Source organism: Lepidochelys kempii, chromosome 1 (assembly GCF_965140265.1).
Source record: "Lepidochelys kempii isolate rLepKem1 chromosome 1, rLepKem1.hap2, whole genome shotgun sequence".
NCBI classification, from domain to species: Eukaryota; Metazoa; Chordata; order Testudines; family Cheloniidae; genus Lepidochelys; species Lepidochelys kempii.
In genome coordinates, this window is record NC_133256.1 from 322,675,644 (window position 1) to 322,698,371 (window position 22,728).

Genomic DNA, 22,728 nt, shown 5'->3' on the forward strand with positions numbered 1-22,728 from the left:
GTTCCATCCATTCACTTCACCAATTTTTTAAGAAGGTGATAAGTGAACCAATAAAATCTGGTAACCCCTGGACAACATAAAATATTGCTTTTGTTTTAGGGAAAGGGATAACAATGTACCTACACTCACTGTGATGTGAGAATCAGACATGTCAAGGAAACAGTCCAAATTCTATGAAGGTTCACTTTATCTTTTAAAAAGTAGGAGACAGACACTATTTTTGTTACAACTATTGGAATACAAAGGCAATATATTGGCAACAGGCAGGATCCCTGCTTCCTGAATACAATAGACACAAAGCTCTTGGTATGAACCGGTGAAAGCACTTAACTTTGTAGTTCTTATACTATGTTTTTTCCTTACAATTCATTATGTATATGCAAAATTACATCAAAACAGGCTCAATGTACTTTGTTTTGCTTCAATAAATTTAGAAAATGCATGATAAAAAATGTTCCTAAATAGTAGCTATACATTTCTCAATAATAAGGCACTAATTACAGCAGGATTTGATTGAAGTGTGATTTGACCTGAGTGAAGATACAGAAAAAGCTTTTTTTAAAGAGCCTCTTCTGGTCTTGAGGATCTACGAGATGGAGCTCTAAGTAATTTAGATCAAGAAGCACATAGTGATACAATCTTAAATTCCCTGCACAGGAGACAAATGACAGCAAAATCTTCACCAAACCCACTGCTACCGATAGCTTTAGAACCTTAATACCCCCTATGTAGGGGATTAGACAGCAAACTCTTCTTTCTCTCTCCATCTCCTGCAGCCTCTTTCCCCATAGCAACAGTGATATGTTGATTCCAAAGTCTCTGGACTCAGACAGGGAATCATGTACTCTATGACATCTATGAGCGGCATTTCAAAATTACGTGCTTCCTTTCATAAAAGCATAGGGTGGCTTTGTAATTTACAATGTGATACTGTGCGTACAAATGGAGAATTAGGAGGCTGCAGACATCAGCAGAAATACTACCCAATACAGGAAGCTGGACACGATCCTCCCTTTCCCCCCACCCGGAAAACTACTAGTTTACAATGTGAAGAAATGTAAAAAGTAACCGTTTAACTTTAAAAAATAATTTCCAAGCAATCAAAAGTATGGAACACACAGTTAAGGGACCCAAAGAACCTCAGCTCTGCCCCCCTGCTCTGCTGTTAAGAGCTGGGGGTGTGAGTGGGGGGACCCAGTGATGAGAATATTGTATTGACCCAAAGTGTAATTTCTGTTGGGACTACAAAGATGAAATGCCTCGCTCCTAATCATGCAGCTCTTATATTGATTTTGGACTTATTTACGGTCATGCACTGTCCACAGAAAGACTTGTTACAAATTCCTGATTAGACAAATAGCATACTGATGGCAGTCATTTCATTCCCCATTCTTCATTAAAATTCCTGTACCACCAATTATGCAATGTGATCAGAGAGCTCAAGTATAGCCACATATGCATACCTCCTAGCCCAGTCCATGCAACTTATAATATTGATATGAAAACAGTAATGGTTAGGGTGACTAAAAAAACATCACATAAGAAACTTGGACATATAGTATAACGCTAAATTATAAAACCAACTCTCTCTGGTGCCCATATTTTTATAGTCCACCCACAAAATGTCAAACAAAGTGGCTTTTCTAAATGTGTTATGTTCTCATCTATGGCTACAGAGTTAAATGCCTTAGAAATTCATTTCAGGAGATTATCTAATTTGATCCAAAACTAAAGTAATGAAGAAGGGAAAACAGGAGTCCAGCATCACTACAGGGCCAGAAATAAGGCTGCTTGAGTACCTTAAATGTGCATTTTCATACTTTCAAATCTTTGGGTTTCTTTTCAGTTCAGCCTTAACTCTGAATTTCCTTACTTTGCAAGACTGCTTTCTTGCTAACTGCAATGTTTTTGTAAGGGTTTTTACCCTGGCATTAATTATTTTACTTGTTACCAAAACTGCAGCTTAAAGTGTTTTGTCTGGGATTCCGTGGTTTTGCGATTTTAACTTATTCTACTCTCTGTACACACATCTGCTACCCCCACCCCAGCCCTGTGGTGATTTCCTTCAAACCCTACCCAAAACAGTGCCCAGATATTTTGATGATGGACACCACAGAAGAACTTTGACAGTCGGTTCCTGGCTCCCACATTCTTTTCACACAGACACCAAAGCAGTCTTTTCCACTGCTCAGCTGCTCTTCTGGCACCGCTAGATGAGGTGTCCCCTTGGAACAGGGGCGGCCAACCTGCGGCTCTTCAGAAGCGAACATGCGGCTCCTTGGATAGGCACCAACTCCGGGGCTGGAGCTACAGGCGCCAACTTTCCAATGTGCCGGGGGGTGCTCACGGCTCAACCTCTGGCTCTGCCACAGGCCCTGCCCCCACTCTACCTCTTCCTGCCCCCTCCCCTGAGCCTGCCATGCCTTGTTCCTCTCCCTCCGCGCCTTCTATATGACACGACAGAGCTGATTGGGAGGTGCGGGGAGGGAGGGGGAGGCGCTGATTGGCGGGGCTGGTGGGCAGGAAGCACTGGGAGCCGGAGGAGCTGCTGATGTATTACTGTGGCTCTTTGGCAATGTACACTGGTAAATTCTGGCTCCTTCTCAGGCTGACCTGCCTTAGAGTGAATTTCCAGATCTGGCAGGCTCAAATGACTCAGTACTGTTATTCTCAAGTGAAACAACACCCATCGATTAGGATAGTTTTTGGTTTTTGTTTCTTTTTTTACTGTAGATTACAGTGTGCTGTCCAAGAGCTATAGTACTTCAATCATCAAAAAAGAGGAGGGGGGATATATTTTGTACATATGAATATATTTGACACACAAAAACTAAACACATCATTAAGATTGTAAAGTTAAGCATTTGAAAGTTAGGAAAGGCCAGAATTAAGGTTGCCTGTGAAACCTTAATTCCGACCCCTGGGCATACGCATTGTGATAAAGTAAATATCACATACTATATTTCCCAGAGGACCCCTGCCTAATTCCATGCACAGGATAGACCATGCTAAGGGGATCAATCATGGTTGTGTATTGAAGGAGGTTGTCGTCAATAGGACCCCACCTAATTTTCTACAGAAATATTCATGTGTATTGAATAAGGCAGGGACTGCAGGGAAAGAAAAGTGGATCTCAGGATTAAAGCAGTTGAATTCTGCCCTTAAGAGCTGGATTCTCTACTCCTGCCACAGAGTTTCTACATAATGCTAAACAAGTCACATAAACCAACTTTTCACAGGTGGTCACTAACTGTATGTTCCTCATTTTTTGGGTGCCCAACTTGAGCCATCGGGGTGTAATTTGCATTAACTGAAGTCAAGAAGAGCTGTACTTTGAATATATAAAGTACTATGTAATCCTATTTACTCTGAAAAATAAGGCCTGCAGATCTCAAAATTTGGCACCCAAAATAAGTGGATGTTTTTTACCTTAACCTTTCTGTGCTTCGGTTCTCCATCTGTAAAATGAATGCCCCCTCATTTCACAGGAGTGTTGTGACGAGAAATGTATTAATATTTGTGAGACACTATAACGATGAGCACCATAGAAGAGACTGTGAGGAAATTAACAGTTCTGCCTTCAGGGCTGAGTTTGACTAGCGTACAGTAATTAAGGCATGGTATTACACACTGATCAGTGAGGAGACAACAGAACTCTGTGAATAGCTGCTTACTAAACGAGCACTGTCAACCCTGTGACCTGAATAAAGCAGGGGTCCTGTGGATTACATTATTAAAGATTATTCATAAGGCACACAAGGAGGCTGAATTAAGGTTGGACAATGTATTTTTTCCCTCGCTTCATTTTGTGAAACGGCTGAATTGTTTTGGCTGAAATGAAAAGAAAAAAAAAAATTCTGCCTGAGGCAGACACTTTGCATGGAAATTTCAGTCCAGTTAGTTTTGGCAAAGTTAAAAGCAGCTGAAAACAGGTTCTTATAATGAGAAGTTTGGGGCAACCTTAATAATAGGTAATGTTTAGCCTGCCTATAAATTTATTGCTCTATATGTATATCCTATCCCTCCTCCATACCTAGGTATACTTGCAATATTGCACTCTTAAAACGTAATCCAATATTGTGACAACGATCACTGTTTCATGCTCAGATGTAACTGTGATCAGTCAAGAGACTTAGAAAGAAATGCTTTATACCAGTAAAAGGCCTTTCTGTTCCTTTATACACTAGTATTTAGGTGAAGGGAAAGGATTCCTTTGCTGACTTTTGAAATCTGTATTTAAATGACAATTAGTAAAGCTCCACAGTGATATAATTGAAAAGCTATGAAATACAGACACAAACAGTCTAGGTGTCCATTCTTTTGAAGACTCTGCAATCAATGCACCCCTATTCCGCAACAGAAGTTTCTAAGGAACCCCCCACTTGCTTAAAAAAGTTCCTAAAGATTAGAATGATCTTTTAATGGGTAGTCAATTTTAATTATCCTACGTGAACACATTTATAAGTCACCTTTTAAAAAGAAAGCCAGAGTTATAATGCATTAAGCTAAGAATTTAATACATTCTGTTTGTATACATCATTTCTATTTTACTCTTTTGAAATATACAGCCCTTTAGGAAGGACACTCAATCAAAGCTCAATGGACTAAAACTAAAAGAAAAATTCAATCCAGAAAGTGGAACAAAAAATATTAGCTAACATATTCTCAATCCACAGTTTAAACAGAATGCTGCCCTTGAGTACAATGACATCCAATTCTCAATAGATAACTATTGCTCAAACAAGACTATTAGGCATACGTTCAAATGTAATCTTTAAAGTGCCACAGTTATTTGGAGACTGCCTTTTTAAGGAGTCAATATTTACTTTAATATATTTTAAATGCAAGAGGCTAGCTGGCTTCATTATAGTAGAGCAGCAGCGCCACTATAGCTAAGGTTGTGCCATGACCTCTGTTTAAAGGTATTCTAAATCCTCTAAAATAGTCAGATTTCTGAAGCACTCAGAGGAGAGGAAAGTGATCAGGAACAGTCAGCATGGATTCACCAAGGGCAAGTCATGCCTGACTAATCTAATTGCCTTCTATGACGAGATAACTGGCTCTGTGGATGAAGGGAAAGCAGTGGACATGTTGTTCCTTAACTTTAGCAAAGCTTTTGACACAGTCTCCCACAGTATTCTTGCCAGCAAGTTAAAGAAGCATGGGCTGGATGAATGGACTATAAGGTGGATAGAAAGTTGGCTAGTTTGTCGGACTCAATGGTTAGTGATCAATGGCTCCATGTCTAGTTGGCAGCCAGTAGCAAGTGGAGTGCCCCAAGGGTTGGTCCTCGGGCCGGTTTTGTTCAAGATCTTCATAAATGATCTGGAAGATGGTGTGGATTGCACCCTCAGCAAGTTTGCAGATGACACTAAACTGGGAGGAGAGGTAGATACGCTGGAGGGTAGGGATAGGATACAGAGGGACCTAGACAAATTAGAGGATTAGGCCAAAAGAAATCTGATGAGGTTCAACAAGGACAAGTGCAGAGTCCTGCACTTAGGACAGAAGAATCCCATGCAAGGCTACAGACTAGGGACCGAATGGCTAGGCAGCAGTTCTGAAGAAAAGGACCTAGGGGTAACAGTGGCCAAGAAGCTGGATATGTGTCAACAGTGTGCCCTTGTTGCCAAGAAGGCCAATGGCATTTTGGGATGTATAAGTAGGGGCATTGCCAGCAGATCGAGGGATGTGATCGTTCCCCTCTATTCAACATTGGTGAGGCCTCATCTGGAGTACTGTGTCCAGTTTTGGGCCCCACACTACAAGAAGGATGTGGATAAATTGGAGAGAGTCCAGCGAAGGGCAACAAAAATTATTAGGGTCTGGAACGCATGACTTATGAGGAGAGGCTGAGGGAACTGGGATTGTTTAGTCTGCGGAAGAGAAGAATGAGGGGGGATTTGATAGCTGCTTTCAACTACCTGAAAGGGGATTCCACAGAGGATGGATCTAGACTGTTCTCAGTGGTAGCTGATGACAGAACAAGGAGTAATGGTCTCAATTTGCAGTGGGGGAGATTTAGGTTGGATATTAGGAAAAACTTTTTCACTAGGAGGGTGGTGAAGCACTGGAATGCGTTACCTAGGGAGGTGGTGAAATCTCCTTCCTTAGATATTTTTAAGGTCAGGCTTGACAAAGCCTTGGCTGGGATGATTTAGTTGGGGATTGGTCCTGCTTTGAGCAGGGGGCTGGACTAGATGACCTCCTGAGGTCCCTTCCAACCATGATATTATATGATTTCTTTGAAATTTGGGTATGCCTCAGAAGTGTGCCTGGTAAAGTTAGTAACCCAAATGTGAATCAGTAGAGCCAGGGGATCAGAAAAACAGCCTTTTTTTAAAAAGTTTTTAGGTGGGATTTTTTTGCCTGAATTAGAGATTAAACTATTGATGTGAAGCAGATCAAAAAGGTCTCAATCTGTCACATTTTACTCAAGGTAGTGCATGGCACCCACAGAATCCTCATGGGGCCCAAATTGAAAAGAGTATTTAAGAAAACTTACATATTTTACCCTGTGCATGGATCAATACAGAAAAATGGCTAGAGGGTTTCCATTCCCACTATTTATATAAAACAGGAAGAATGGAAACCCTATAGCACATAGCTTTAAAATTTACTCTTGGAAGTTCTCTGAAATCCAAACAATACAATTAATCATTTGAAGTTTGGTGTGCCCTTTGGGGGTGCGGCATAGCATTAATTATTAAAATTTGGGGTCAATTGACTGAGAGGTTCCCAAGTTACAAACCCACCCCACCCTATCCAAAAAAAAAGTCTTCTTCTGATACCTTGTACTGTTAAACTGAGGCTACTAATGACTGGAGGAGTCACAGACCTCACTGATGGCTGTGAATTTACCCTTCAATTAACCTACGGTTAAATTAACCTCAAATCCCCACCTAAAACAAAAGGAGTTTTGGACAGAGTGGCTGGAGATTACTACAATTTATGAGTCCTGGGTGGCAATTTTATTTTGGAGGAGAATAAAGTATTTGGGGGGAGAATTTAGACATATGAATGCTTCTGGGGAGATCAGGAGTATTGGGGCAGGGCAGTAGGGGAATGCAAACTATCAAAATAGTTTTGTTTTATAAACATGAATTATGGTAGCTATCAACAATTTAGAATTCTTTCATTTATCTATCTAGTTCAGTGATCCCTGAACTTTTCACATCGTCCTCCTCCTGACATATTATTGTTATGGCTAGAAATACTAGACCTGTTTTGAGATAATGATAAATTTGTTGAAATTAGAAGAATAGATGACCCAATAGAGGTTATTATGCTGACTCATTAGGAGTCACTATAAGGTTATGCGTTTTATTAAAGTTAGCTATAAAAGATTAGGTAAAAGTAAATAACGGAGTAGTCCAAGGAAGCTTTTCTCAGAGCAAGGAACTGACATCTAAACTCCCCATCAGTTAGACAGAAAGAGGGCTCCTGGAAGTCCGACTGGTGATTATTCAAAACCATCTCAGACTGTAGGTAACTATAGCTGGGAAGTCCCAAACTATTGCTTATGTCTGTGTGTGTTTAATATCTAATAAATTGTAGTTTTAGATAAGAGCACATTTGCTCGTATTAATCATTTTATCAGACACAATAGCTGTGTTCCCACTGATTTATTCCTGATACCGCCTGGAGCGAAACAGTTAAGCTACCACTGTTTTGGGTTCTGAAAACCCAGAGTAACACCAGAGGCTGGGGGGGGGGGGGGCAGGGGGAGTGTGGACTGGGGTAAGGGGGCAGAGGCTAGGGCCAGAGCTGTGGCCAGGCCGTAAACCAGGGGCTGAGGTCAGGGCTGCAGCTAGGGGCAGAAGCAAGGCCAGCAGCTGGGGCCCGGGGGTGGGGGACGGGCTGGGACTGGAACAGCATTGGGGGCAGAGCAGGGCTGTGTGGCACTCCCTCCCTGCCCCCCTGTGGGGCTGGCCAAGACCCCGCCGCATCCCCTCCCCCCATATTGTTCCTCCATGACCCCACAGGGAGGCGCACGCCACAGTTTGGGGACCACTGATCTAGTTCCTTCCCAAGTCATGACAACGCTATTTTCACTTTTAAATGTAAGAATTTACAAACCTCCATCCATCCTTTGAGAGGTAGCTGAAGGCTCCATCAACAACACTCGCAAAGAACTGCCCTCCTGTGATGAAGAGAGTATTAATGGTAACTAATCTGCCTCTTAAGTGGGGTGGAGCGACCTCTGCGATGTATACTGGTACTGTCATGGAAGCCACACCTACAAGAAAAAAGTGATGGATTAAATTTACACAGCTGTACACAACATTCTCTGTAGTCATGAAGCATTAAAGTACAGTATATAATAAATGTGACAACAAATTGTAAGCACTTGATTGCTGAGTTCCAACGGAGAAAACTAACAGCAGCATTTTGTTGCACTGCTAATAAGCGCTAGAGAACAGTTATCTGAAGCAGATGGACACAGGTATTCGGAAGTAATAATAATTACCATGTTTGTGAATATTCACAGATTCAAAATACATAAAGGAATTTAAAAAGAGTCTGGCATCATGAAACAAATCACAGATTTTTAAGCAAAAATCATCTAAGGTGAACTAAAGATAACCCTAAAATATAAGCAAATATATTTATAGTTTCAGTTCAAGAGAAAACAAGCAGGTACAGTACCACATGAAACTGAATTGGAGTGCAACAGAGTCATACATTTATAATCTAAATTGATACATGACAACCATTAGCAAAGTATTGAAAGCTTCGATTAACACATAGGGCCTGATGCTGTGCAGCCACAGCTCTCCCTGGCTTCAAATGAAACTGAGTGCTCTCCACTTCTGGAAAAAATCACCGCCATTCCCCTTATGGGTGGGGAATTTCATTTATGTTTAACAGAATTTAAGATTCATTGTACAACTGCTTTCTGAGCTTTAGCTATCTCATATGGAATAAAGAGAAAGTTCTGTCTGGATTTAAATTTATAAGGTGCAATTCAGACCATTGCAATGAAAAATGTTAGCCAAAATACCCAACCTTGTATTTCTGATAATACATGGTCATCTCTTGCCCTATCATAATGTATCTAATGGTTCCCATGAATTAGGGAACGCTTCCAAACAAATAATTTGGAATAAGAGATCTAAAACATTTTTTTAAAGTTGAAAAACATGTATAAAAAAGGAACTTCATGGCATATCAACAGCAGATCTGTGTATCGTACATAATCAGAAATTCTGAATATGCCACGCAAATTTATGGTGTAGTTTCCAAGGAACATAAAAGTACTTTCTGGCAGAAAGAAACAACCAGTGACAGCTAGTGGCTCTAGGTTATGTATGGTTTATTAAAATTAAAGATACTTTTGGGACAGGGGAGAGAAGGGGAATATTTCTATTGAAGCTTGTTTAAATGGAGCACAGTGAAATACACTATGCGGGTACAGAATAAACTGTGTCCAAAGGCAAAGCTCCACTCTGAACTGGTGGCTGAGCCTTTTGATGAGGTCACAGCCATGCACTATGTCTCATTAGCACACAGATGGCACCTCATCACCAAAATTTAACATAAAATTCCTACAGCCATTGTAATTACTTTGTCTCATTTTCCTCTTCCCTCCTTTTGGCAGTGCTTAAGGAGCAGTCAGGTTGCTTTTATAGATTAGCTATTTAAAACTGAATTAGAAGAGGTTTCAGAGTTCCCAGCTGAGCTAAACAAAGAGTCTATGTCATCACATACACCATATTCAAGGTAGATTGCAGGGCTGCTACTAGCAGGTTCAGCTGTACCAGATATGGACTGGCCACAGAGCTTCTCTCTCAGAGCAATAAACACCAAATGTGTTCACTATAAGATCCTTTAATGTACTGCCAGGTATACCTGTTGTATGCTCAGATAAGGTATGTTATACATGGTGCCATCTAGTGACTAAACAATAGAATACGAATTAATATCCCATTACATCTCCCCCCTAAAGTTTTACATTCTAACTATTTACAACATTTTACAAAATATACACTATCATGCTATCTTTAAAGTTCAGTACAGATCAGTCTTAAGTATCTCTGAATCATACAGTTATCCAATTACATGACCTGGATGTGTAAAATCTTGGTCATCTGACTGTCCATTAGTTGGTTTGGAATCTTTAAATCATTTAAATCTTTAAATCATTCAGATTATTCTGAATCTGCCATCTGTATAGTTTGCTCTGTTGATTGTTCTTTGTAAGGAACAAACTATAGATGTCAGTTTCTGTTGAACTTGCCACTCTCAATCACATGATCTGGGCGATGAATTCTTTTCATAAGAGCTGAGTTCATCCTTTTTCTCCATACAGTTTGACACAAAACACAGTCACCAGGTTCTAGAATCAGCAGTTCTTTAGCTGAGTGACATCTGTCATAAAAGCATTCATAAGCTTTTTTTGCCTTTTTATCTGATTTGGCTACTCTTTTCATGTGCGGTCACTTCAGAGATTAGAAAAGAATTTCATTGGAATAGTTGTCCTCCCATCTGGATTTCTGCTGGGCTTTATCCACTAGCTGCTACAGTGTTATCTGTAGCTCAGAAGAACAAGGAATGGCTCTTTCTAACGTAGGATTTTCTTGGCTGTCTGTAGAGTTCTTCTCAATCTCTCCATTTGTTTGTGGGCAATGTGGGCTGCTATCAATATGATCAAAAATCATATTTAGTTTGGATTGACAAACTCAGCTGCAGTAAACTGGTTCATAGTCCATCACTAGTTTTGCATTTTAGTTTCTCAATAATACTAAGACATGTTACGTCTTTTAAGTATGTTATTCCTATATACCTGGAAAAATAGTCCACTAAGATCTAGTAACAATGTCCTCTGAAATCTGCAGCTAGTCTTTTCCGAGATCCGTCTGGTAGAGATGTTATTAAATGTTTCTTGCATTGTGTTGGTCTGTTGGTTCTGCAATGTCCACATGCAGACACCTCATTGTCTGTGTCCTTGCTGATACCTGGCCACTATACTGACTGGTTAGCCTGTTCATGGCATTTAATTAGTCCTTGATGTCCTTCATGAATGAGGTTTAGGATTTCTCCTCTCATTTCGTTTGGAATTACGATGCAATCACCTTTAAACATTAAATTCATTTGAGTCGCCTAATTGTCCACATGCTGCAAAGCAGTTTAGGATTTCTCCTCTCATTTCGTTTGGAATTACGATGCAATCACCTTTAAACATTAATTCATTTGAGTCGCCTAATTGTCCACATGCTGCAAAGTAGTCTCTTATCACTTCTTTAGTGTCCTTTAGCCATTTGAGCCAGCTGATTCTAATGTAACTTAGAACATTGGAAGTTGTGTGTCTGTCAAGGTTGCTTGTGGTAATGGGTGTAGTTTCTTTTCTGACTCTGATCTGTATACATTCAAATAATCCATGTAAACCTTTACGTCAACTTTGTGCTCCCAGTTAGTTGAGCGTGATGCTCAGCTCTGCGACAGGAGTGTCTGCTACCAGCAGACTTTTCCCAGGAATGTATTAAACATTAATCTGATCAAAACACATCAGCATCTCAACGGTGCTTGATCCTATACTTTTCTGTTGATTAGGGCTACAAGCGGCTTATGGTCTGTTATCAGTGCAAAAGAATCCAATCCACACAGATGTGTAAAAGTTCTCATATGCCTATACACTTGCCAGGCACTCCTTTTCAATCTGCACAGTTTTTCTGCTTCTGGGTGTGCACGAGAACAAAATGCAACTGGCTTCCACTCAAATCCATGTTATTGCAACTATATATCACCTAGGCCATGCCTGCTTGTATGCATCCGATGAAGTGAGCTGTAGCTCACGAAAGCTCATGCTCAAATAAATTGGTTAGTCTCTAAGGTGCCACAAGTACTCCTTTTCTTTTTGTGAATACAGACTAACACGGCTGTTACTCTGAAACCTGTATCTACACTGACCATTGTGGGTTTCATCACACTATAATACCTGAGAACTGGAGCTGTTGAGATAATTTTTTACCATTTTTGAAGGCAATTTTTATTTGACCCCCATAGCCACAATGTGTTGGACTTTAAAGAGTTCATTCAGTGGTTTTGTCACTACAGAAAGGTCTTATAGGTATTGATCAAGGTAATTTGTCATCCCCAGTACACAGCTCAGTTCTGGTACATTCAATTCTTGAATTGCTTTTACTTTCTCAGGGCTAGGCCTGATTTCATCGTTGTTTATTGTTTATCCAAAAAACTCAATTTGGAATAGGTGGAAAATGCACTTTTCCTTGTTTATCTTCCGTCCAGACTGACGGATAACACTTAGAATTTCTTTGAGGATTTTGTTGTGTTCTTCCATCAAATATCGTATATCAAATTATTGTCCGTGAAAATTACAACTCCATTTGTGTTGCATCAACAGTTCTGCCATCTTTCTTTGGAAAGTTTCATGTGCACTGTAATCCCAAAAGGTAATCTTCAAAAGCAAAATTTCCCAAACAGTGTGACAAATGTAGTCAGTTTAGAACTCATTGGCTAAAGGAATTTGCCAGAATCTGCTCAAGACATCCAGCTTGTAGAATACTATAGCTCTTTTCACTTTAGGGAGGAAGTTATCCAGTGTGGGGAGGAAATATTTTTCTCACAACTACTTCAATAAGTCTTTTAATAGGCACACTAATATTTTTCCTTTTTTTAAAATAATCAGTACCATTCGGGCACCTCATGTTGTTGACTCAGATTTTCCTCAATAATGCCAATCTGTTCTATTCTCTTTAATTCACCTTCCACTTTATGAATAATAGGAATATATAGTATGGTGTATGTACACTATATGGTTCAACATTGTCTCTTAAGGTTATTTGTACTGGATCTCCTTTCATAAGTCCAATATCCCCAAATACAATGGGAAGACTGTAGGTCTTTCATTCCATACATTCTTAATGCATAACTTTTCTTTGTAAATTGTTTCTGCAGTAAACTGGCTCATGCAGTTCAGAATACCTCCAGAGAGATATCAAGTCTGTGTCAGGGGATTTCAGCTTTGGGTGGAGTTGAATGTGATTGTAAGTCCCTTCTGAGATGATAGTCATATCTGCTCCTGAGTCCATTTTAAACTCAATAGTCTTTCTATGAATATTGAGTTTAATTCTCCAGGCAGGCTCTGTCATAATGTGATAGATACCATCACGTGATAGATATCCGAAATAATGGCTCTTGATTATCTATAATTGTAGTTAGCTGTCTCATTGTTTTAGTACAGCAAACAGCTGCAAAATGTCCATATTTTGCACATTTATTACATATTTCACCTTTGGTTGGACACACGTCTTTTGAGCTATGAAATTTTCTATACCTTGTACATTTATTGTGAAAGGCTTTGTAGTTTGCCTGGAATTTGCCCCTCTTAGCCAAAGGGGTCATGTGATAATTATTTTTATAACTCATGCTGCATCTGTTTACAGCTTCTCAATGAGTTTCTTGCTTTTCAGGTTTGTTCTGCTATTTCACAACTTCAGTCTTTGCTATTTGGACAGCTGTGTTTAGGGTTAAGTCTGTCTTAAATTTTAGTTGCTGTTAAAGGTTCCTGTCTGCAAGACGTATATTTAGCCTCTCTCTGATGTTCATCCATTTCCCAAAAAACATGGTTTTCAGCCAACACATATGAAACTCTTCTAAAAGATTAACATTTTCTCTTGGTTCCTGAATTCTCTGGCAAAAACACTCTCTTTCATAAACCACATTTCTCCAAGGTATAAAGTATGAATCAAAAAAGCCAGAACCCTTTCATAGTCATCTTTTTGACTGTGGTTAAGTAAAGGCAAAAGATTTAAAGATATGCTCTGCATGCTTACCCATAGTATAAATTACAGAGAATACCTGAATATTTCCAGTTTCCTTATGGAGTTCTGTAGCAATTCAAAATCTTGCAAAATACTGCTTCCAGTCAGTCCATTGGGAAGGTTTGTCAAAACGGAAGTTCTCTGGGGAACTAAGTGGCATATTGATAAGATCCTACAAAGTTTTTTGCTTTCCTTCTGTTTGTAATCTTTATTGTTGCTTTCCTTCTATTTCTGTTGTCCTCTGGCATTAGTTAACTTTGACACCATTTGAGTTACTACAGAGAATTCTTTCCTGGGTGTCTGGCTGATGAGTCTTGCCCACATGCTCAGGGTTTAGCTGATCGCCATATTTGGGGTCGGGAAGGAATTTTCCTCCAGGGCAGAGGCCCTGGGGGTATTTCACCTTCCTCTGCAGCGTGGAGCACGGGTCACTTGCTGGAGGATTCTCTGCATCTTGGGTCTTTAAACCACAATTTGAGGACTTCAGTAGCTCAGACATAGGTTAGGGTTTTGTTACTGGAGTAGGCGGGTGAGATTCTGTGGCCTGCGTTGTGCAGGAGGTCAGACTAGACAATCATAATGGTTCCTTCTGACCTTAAAGTCTATGCTTCTATTATTCATTTCATGGAAACCTTGTACATGGTAGTTTGCAGCGCTGCTTCTACTAGCAGGCCAGGCTTCTGTACCAGATATGGACTGGTCAGTGCTTCCTTCTCAGAGAGATACATACCAGATGTGTTCACTATAAGATCCTTTAATGTACTGCTAGGTAGATCTGTTGTATGCTCAGACAGGGTATGTTTCAGAGCGCCACCTAGTGACTGAACAGTATAATACAGTTAATATTCCATTACTTCTGTAGAGAGGGGAAAACCAAGAGGACTGGGTACAAGGAAAGAAGTGGCAAGTTTTAAAAAACAGCATTTCAGCCTCTTAGATGACAAAATGCGAAATAAAAGCTAACAGACACCTTCTAGCATAAAAACTAGTGCTTAGACCGTGCAATGGAATCCAAGTGGAAGGACTCTTGGAGGGTCCCACTGAAGTCACGTATCAGGGGGTAGCCATGTTAGTCTGCATCCACAAAAACAACATCCCTTGTAGGACTGAGGCTTAGAACAAGGGTATTGAATAGCTCCCCATTTCAGTTTTATTACAGAAATAGAGTCAAAAAGGACACCTGGAGTAAAGGACGACGAATGTGTCCAGAACATTAGAATTAGTAATAAAAACATTTCAAAAGATATAGGTTATACTACTCTTTTCTGTTTTTTCTATAAACTATTTTGCATAATTCTGAGGGTTTAATGCAATGTATTTAGGGGGAAAAAATCTTCTATTTGTTGTAAAAGCTTTTATATTAAGTAACCATACTTCAGTTGCAAGAGGTTTTGTACTAGTGTATATTTTGGGTGACAGAAGGTAATCTCCTTTTGTTCTTATGCCTCAGAGTGCGCCTGAGGTGTATAACTATATCTTAACACTGCAGATGCCATTTTGGCTTATCGTTATAGGCACACACTATGAAAGGGGTTACAACACCGGACTTGAACATCTTTGCCAGAAAAAGTTACATTCTCATACTCTGGAAAGCAACATGATTCATGAGTACCCTGCTGTCTGGCTGATTCACTACACTAAGAGCTCCAAGTTATCTTTAATATGGAAGTTAGTTTTACACACCTGCTGGAAGCCTTCAAAAGCTTGAGTGAGGAATACAAATTATTTAATAATAGAGTGGCATTGAAAAAATATTTTGTTATGATGGGTAAATGCTTATGACGCTCTCAGCATGACAACCCAATCCACGGCTAATTAAATTAGCAGAAATATATCAATACCTCTCTTAACACTACTCACTGACTGACCCATCAGGATTTCAATTTCCTAATGCTGGTAAAAAGATTTTAGAGAGATATTTCAACCATTCAGTGCCAAATGAAACACATGAAATATAAAAGTGCCATATAGCTCTTTACACATTTTGTATCTTGTCACATAATCCAGAAGAAAAATTTTGAATTCATACCAGTGTTAAAAATACATTCACTTTTCATTTTTCATTATCAACAAGTATCAGATATCACCAATGTCCGTATTAAATTATGTTCAGAGGCATGGGGTTGGTTACGGGTGCAGACAGATAATCATTTGAAGAAGGGCCCTTGAATTATCTTCTCCCCTACCATTCTTTTTTTGGGGGAGAGGGGTTAAAGAAAATGACTACAGCCATGGCAGTATGAGAGGAGCTCATACTATATTAAAAAGAAAGGATAGTCTAGTCATCAGGGTGCTAGCCTATGACTTGAGAGATTTGGGCATTAATTCCCTACTCTACCACATACTTGCTTCATGACCTTGGGCACGTCACTTAGCCTCTCTGTGCCTCAATTTTCCATGAGTAATGTAGCAATAATTATACTTCACTACCTCCCAGAGGTGTTGTGAGGATGAATACATTAAAGATTATAAGGTGCTCATATATCATTGGGGACATAAAAATATCTTATTAGGTTTCTCAGCCAGTGGCTGGCAAGCCCCCCGGAGGTAGGGGAAAAAAATCACAAAAGGCAGTCAGGGAGTTGTGAGGTGTTAAAAAAAAATTATTACAATCTAAAGCAAAAACAAAAACAAAAAAAACCTCTCCCCCCACTATTCCCCACGCACCTTTACCTTTCAAGGTCAAGTATTCTCTGTCAACCTCTTCACACACACAAACTATACAGACTTATTATCATGGATACATTCAGTGGTGAGCTAGAACCGGTTGTTAAATTTAGAAGCCTTTTTAGAACCGGTTGTTCCGCGAGGGACAACTGGTTCTAAAAGGGCTTCTAAATTTAACCGGCCAAAAGTGGCGCCTTAGGCGCCAATTCCATGGGTGCTCCAGGGCTGGAGCACCCAAGGGGAAAATTTGGTGGGTGCAGAGCACCCACTGGCAGCTCCCAGCCCTATCCCTGGCCCTAGCTCACCTCCGCTCCGCCTCCTCCCCTGAACGCGCCACCCCTCTCTGCTTCTCCGCCTGCCCCCCACCTTCCCGCGAATCAGCTGTTCGCGTGGGAAGCCGGGGCGGGCTGAGAAGCAGGCGGCGGCTTCACACTCAGGCCCAGGGAGGTGGAGGTGAGCTAAGGTTCATAGGTTCAGATAAGCATCCAAATTCCCAGATGCTTAACCTAATGCTTCTGAGTCTGATAATGGCAATATTCATGTTAAAATAAGCTGAATTCACCAAAATGTGCAGAACAGCTGCCCCTAGACGCTGTTTTCCTGGCAGTCTGATTACCTGAAGAATTGTCCTGTGGGGAGGAAGTGGAGATCCACATACTGCCAGCTGCATCTCTCACATGTGCATTTAATTTTCATTTTGTAAGACAACCTGATCAATAGAGTTAGAAACAGGACTACAGTACAGTGGGAAAGAAGCTTCATACATAAGGCTAAAAAACACTTTAGTAAATCTATTTATTTTTACTTCAGATTTGTGCAATAATATAGTTATAACTAAATTATGTTTTTAAAAAACTCTGGATCTCTAATTTAGAATGAAATATTGGAATAATAAAATCAGCCTGAGACACTCCATGGCATGCGTCATGCTGGGACTTTCCCGCTCCTTAGGAGGTTCACGGCAATTGGCCTCATACTTGAGGCAGCACAATATCCCAGAATTATATAAGCCTTGACTCATTGCCTAATGAGAAAATAGAGAATATATTGTTTCAAGCTGCGATACTTCAAACGGCTCAGTTTAAGGAGGCTTTAATTTTTCTGTTCACACTGAACAAGGCCAATCATGTACTCATCATTATGAAATCACAAAAAAGAAATGTATGACAGGTTTCAGAGTAGCAGCCGTGTTAGTCTGTATTCGTAAAAAGAAAAGGAGGACTTGTGGCACCTTAGAGACTAACCAATTTATCTGAGCATAAGCTTTCGTGAGCTACAGCTCACTTCATCGGATGCATCCACTGAATGCCTCTGATGAAGTGAGCTGTAGCTCACAAAAGCTCATGCTCAAATAAATTGGTTAGTCTCTAAGGTGCCACAAGTCCTCCTTTTCTTTTAAAAAAATTTATATTTTGATCCCATGCCAAGTTATAAATGTTCAGTTTACTGAGAGACACAAAGGCACTTTAGGAAAATTATTCTGTCTAGGTGGAAATCAGAAGTCACGCATTACACTCAGAGCTTAGAATATTTAACGAAAAGACACTGAAGTAGAGTTCAAACACTTTGGACTATCACTTACTAGATACAGGAGGCAGCACGGGTTTAGTGCGAGAGCAAGGGACTAGAATTCAGAAGTTCTGGATTCCAGTAAGGCACGACTTGCTGCATGACCTGAGGTAAACCATTTAACCTTTCTATCTCAGTTTTCTCCACTGATTACAAGATACAATGGCTGCCATTAAAACTTACAATTACCATGGTATTTTCAATACCCTGCATTCTGAGTACAAGAATGTTATGAACACTGCAGTTAAATTAATTTTGCCTGCAAATGGTAATTGTCAATTTAATGCTGATCACCTATCTTCATCATAAGGGTGTTGTGAGGCTTAATTAATGTTTGCAAAGTACTGGTACTTGGATGAAAGGCACTGTAAAAGCGTGAAGGTTGTTATCATGACCATGCCCAGCTCTACCTAGCAACCCAGCAACTACAATGGTCTCGCTATCATCAGTTGTATGGTAAACTAAAACATTTTGAGATTAGAATCTACCAAGGATTTTAACACCAGGGTTCAAGTAATTTAGCACCAACTTTATAATCCAGGGGTGGCCAAACTGTGCCTCTTTTACCATTAAAGTGTGGCTCATGGAGCTCTCCACATCCCCCCCGCCCCCCATTCTTCACCTACCAGACTCGGGGGTGGGGGAAACTCAGGACCTCTGCCTTGCAGGGAGGGGTGTCTTAGGGCTTCAGCCCTGCGGGGCACACCTGCCAGGGTTTGGGACTTCAGGAGGAGCACGGCTGAAGCCCCTACCCCCAGCAGGTGTGCCCCAGCTCTTGAACTTCTGAAGACTGTCATATGTGGCTCGGAGGGCTAGTAAGTTTGGTCACCCCACTTATAATCACAGGAAGGATATGCTTTATATTTTAATTTCCTAGAATCTCCTGAGATTTTTATATGATTATTATAATTTTGTGCTCTTTTGTGGAATATACCAGTAGATGAAGCAAAAGCTACAAGCTCCAGTAATTAAAGCCTATTATCCAAACCTGTGCAAAATGTATTAATGATCTTCATACAGACACAAGTAAATGAAGTACAGCCATGCTGATGTATGCTCCCTTTCATCTTGCATCTCAGGCTGTGGATCTTAAATCACATCTTTAACGGCTCAAGCTAAATGTGGTCTAAATTTGAGTACTTGATATTTCCTTCTACTTCCTATCTGGTGTTTACACTAAAATCATCTTCTTTGTCACTTAGGAATGCAAACACTGCTGAATTTTTAATTTTCCCCGCTCTCTCCCCCTTCACGTTCAGGCCACAACATAACAGTGACCAATGCTAGAGGCTTCAGAAGGAATGAACAGAATAGGGCAATTATGTCATCCATTCCCGGTTTCTGGCAATCAGAGGTTTAGGGACATGCAGACCATGGGGTTGCATCCCTGACCATTGTGGCTAACAGCCATCTATTAACCTATCCTCTATGAATTAATTCCTTTTTTTAACCCATTTATACTTTTGGCCTTCACAACATCCCATGGCAACAAGTTCCACAGATTGACCGTGCGTTGTGTGAAGAACTGCTTCCTTATGTTTGTTTTAAACCTGCTGCCTATTAATTTCATTGAGTGACCCCTGATGTATGTGTTATGTGAAGGGGTAGATAACATTTCTCTCTTCACTTTCTCTACACCATAATTTATAGCCCTCTATCATATCCTCACTTAGTCTTTTTTCTAAGATGAACAGTCCCATCCCAGTCCTTTTAATCTCTCCTCACGTGAAAGCTGTTCTATATCCCTAATAATTTTTGTTGCCTTTCTCTGTACCTTTTCCAACTCTAATATATCTTTTTGAGATGGGTCAACCAGAACTATCCATAGTAATCAAGGTGTGGGAATACCAACAATGTTATTATATATTTTGTTTTATTACCTATCCCTTTCCTAAGGGTTCTTAACATTGTTAGCTTTTTTGATTGCTGCTGCACATTCAGCAGATGATTTAAGAGCGCTAGCCACAATGACTCCAAGATCTCTTTCTTGAGTAGCAAGACCCATCATTTTGTATGTATTCCAATGTGCATTACACTGTATTTATCAACACTGAATTTCATCTACCATTTTGTTGCCTAGTCATCCAGTTTTGTGAGATCCCTTTGTAACTCTTTGCAGTCAGCTTTGGACTTGATACAGAATTACTCAAGATACTTATCTGCAAATTTTGCCACCCGTTTACCCCCTTTTCCAGATCATTTCTGAATGTGTTGAACAGCACTGATCCCAATACAGATCCTTAGGGATACCCTGCTATTTATCTCTATCCTTTGTGAAAAACTAACATTATTTCTCCATTTCACCAGTTACTGATCCATGAGAGGACCTTCCTTCTTATCCCATGACTCCTTACTTTGCTTATGAGCCTTTAGTGTGGGACCTTGTCATAGACCTTTTGAAAGTCCAGTATACAATATCCACTGGATCACCCTTGTCCACATGTTTGTTGACCCCCCTCAGATAATTCCAATAAATTGGTGAGGCATGCTTTCCCTTTACAAAAGCAGTGTTGACTCTTACGCAACATACTGCGTTCATTTACGTGCCTGATAATTCTGTTCTTTACTATAGTTTTAGCCAATTTGCTCGGGACTGAAGTTAGGCTTCCCCACCTGTAATTGCCATGAATGCCTCTGGAGCCTTTTTATTTAAAAAAAAAAAATCAGCTGTACATTAGCTATCCTCCAGCATCTGGTACAGAGGCTGATTTAAGAGAGAGGTTACATACCATAGTTAGCAGTTCTGCAATTTCATATTTGATTTCCTTCAGAACTCTTGAGTGAATACCCTATGGTTCTGGGGACTTACTACTGTTCTATTTATCAATTTGTTCCAACACCTTCTCTACTGACACCTCATTCAGGCACAGTTCCTTGGATCTGTCATCTAAAACAGTAGCTCAGGTGTGGGAATCTCCTTCATATCCTCTTTAGTGAAGACTGATGCAAAGCATTCATTTAACTTCTCCACAACAGCTGTGTCTTCCTGGAGTGCTCACTTAGTACCTCAACCGTCCAGTGGCCACCACTGAATGGTTGGCAGGCTTTTTGGTTTTCATGTACTTTAAAAAACCCTTTCCTGGTACCTTTTGCTAGTTGCTCTTCAAATTATTTATTAACCTGCCTAATTATACTTTTACAGTTGACTTGCCTTTCTCTTTTCCGCAGCAGGATTTGACTTCCAATTTTTAAAGAATGTCTGTATCTATCCATCTCTTTTACTCTGTTTAAGCACGGTGGCATTTTTTTGGATCCTCTTGCTTTTGGAGCGGGGGTATATATATTTAGTTTGAGTCTTTATTATGGCATTTTTAAAACATTTCCATGCAGTTCGCAGGCATGTCACTCTTGTAATCATTCTTCTTAAATTTCCATTTAGCTAGCTTCCTCATTGTTGTGTAGTCCCCCTTTCTGAAGTTAAATACTACTGTGGTAGGTTTATTTGGCATTCCAAAGAATTAATTTCATCATTACATTATGGTCATTATTACTGAGCGATTCAACCATATTCACTTTTGGACCAGATTCTGTGCATCATTTCAGACTAAATAAAGAATTGCCTCTCCCTTTCTGGATTCCAGGACTAGCTGCTCCAAAAAGCAGTCATAATGGTGTATAGAAAATTTATCTCTGCATCCTGTCCTGAGGTGACACGTACCCAGTCAAAATGGGGATAGCTGAAATCCCCCATTATTAATTATTAAGGAGTTCTCTCTTTTTGGAGCCTCTCTAACCTCCCTGAGCATTTCACAATCACCATCACCTTCCTGGTCAGACAGTCAGTGGTATATTGCTATACTCATATTATTCAAACATGGAATTTCTGTCCATAGAAATTCCAATCAAGTTTTCTGTAGTTTCTTCATTCAAAACATACAAAAAATTCTACTCTTCAATTATACTCATGACTACATCATTTTCCCAAGCCCTAGTCATCTTTAACCTCTGTTAGTACATCCTTTATTTATACTTAGGTATTGCCCAGATGTCCCAATCAGAATCAGAGCCCCCTACTCCCCTCAGTGCACAAACATATTGCATAAACATATGGTGACATAGTATCTCCCACAAACAGCACCTCTTACCCTCCCCCCTCCTTTTCAAGTCTCTCCAGAATGCTGCTTCTAAAAATCCCCTTCCTTGTCTGGCATTAAGTGCAGACTTAATCCCTCAAGTGCAGTGGTTTTCAACCTGTCTTCATTTGCAGACCCAGGGCCAGCTCCAGGCACCTACATTCCAAGCAGGTGCTTGGGGTGGCAGTTAGAAAGGGGCAGCAGTTCATCCGGCCGCGGCGGCAATTCAGCGGCAGCTTCTCCCCTTTGCCGTCCGCAGCAGCAGTTTTTTTCATTGCTTCGGGCGGCAAAAGCTGTCGAGCTGGCCCTGTGCAGACCACTAACAAAATTTTTGAATAAAGGTGCAGAACCCTTTGGAAATTCAACCTGTCTTCTGCAGACCCGTACCAATGAAGTGTTAGACTGAAAACTGACTGAACAGAATTAAACTAAAAACATTTGCATGTGCTTGGCACGGCAATTGACACAGCATGAGAAATGTGGGCTTCTATGGTGACAGCAGAACTTCCGGTTTTGACCTGTAAGTGGGGGTATTCACATACTTTTGATTGATCAAAAAATTGAATGCCTTTTCTGGGATCTGAAACTTTATTTTCAAAGTTACCTTTTGCGGACCTCTTAGACATAGTAAGTGG

The 22,728-nt window shown here is 40.2% G+C and overlaps 1 protein-coding gene across 1 annotated transcript in view; it reads right to left on the minus strand.

Moving 5' to 3' along the window:
• The window catches only part of SLC2A13 (solute carrier family 2 member 13), a 317,250-nt gene that overhangs the window by 234,104 nt on the left and 60,418 nt on the right, over positions 1-22,728 (minus strand). Inside the window, exon 2 of the mRNA XM_073328433.1 lies at positions 8,080-8,239. Within this exon, the coding sequence (XP_073184534.1) occupies positions 8,080-8,239 (160 nt within the window). The remainder of the gene's footprint in view (positions 1-8,079; positions 8,240-22,728) is intronic.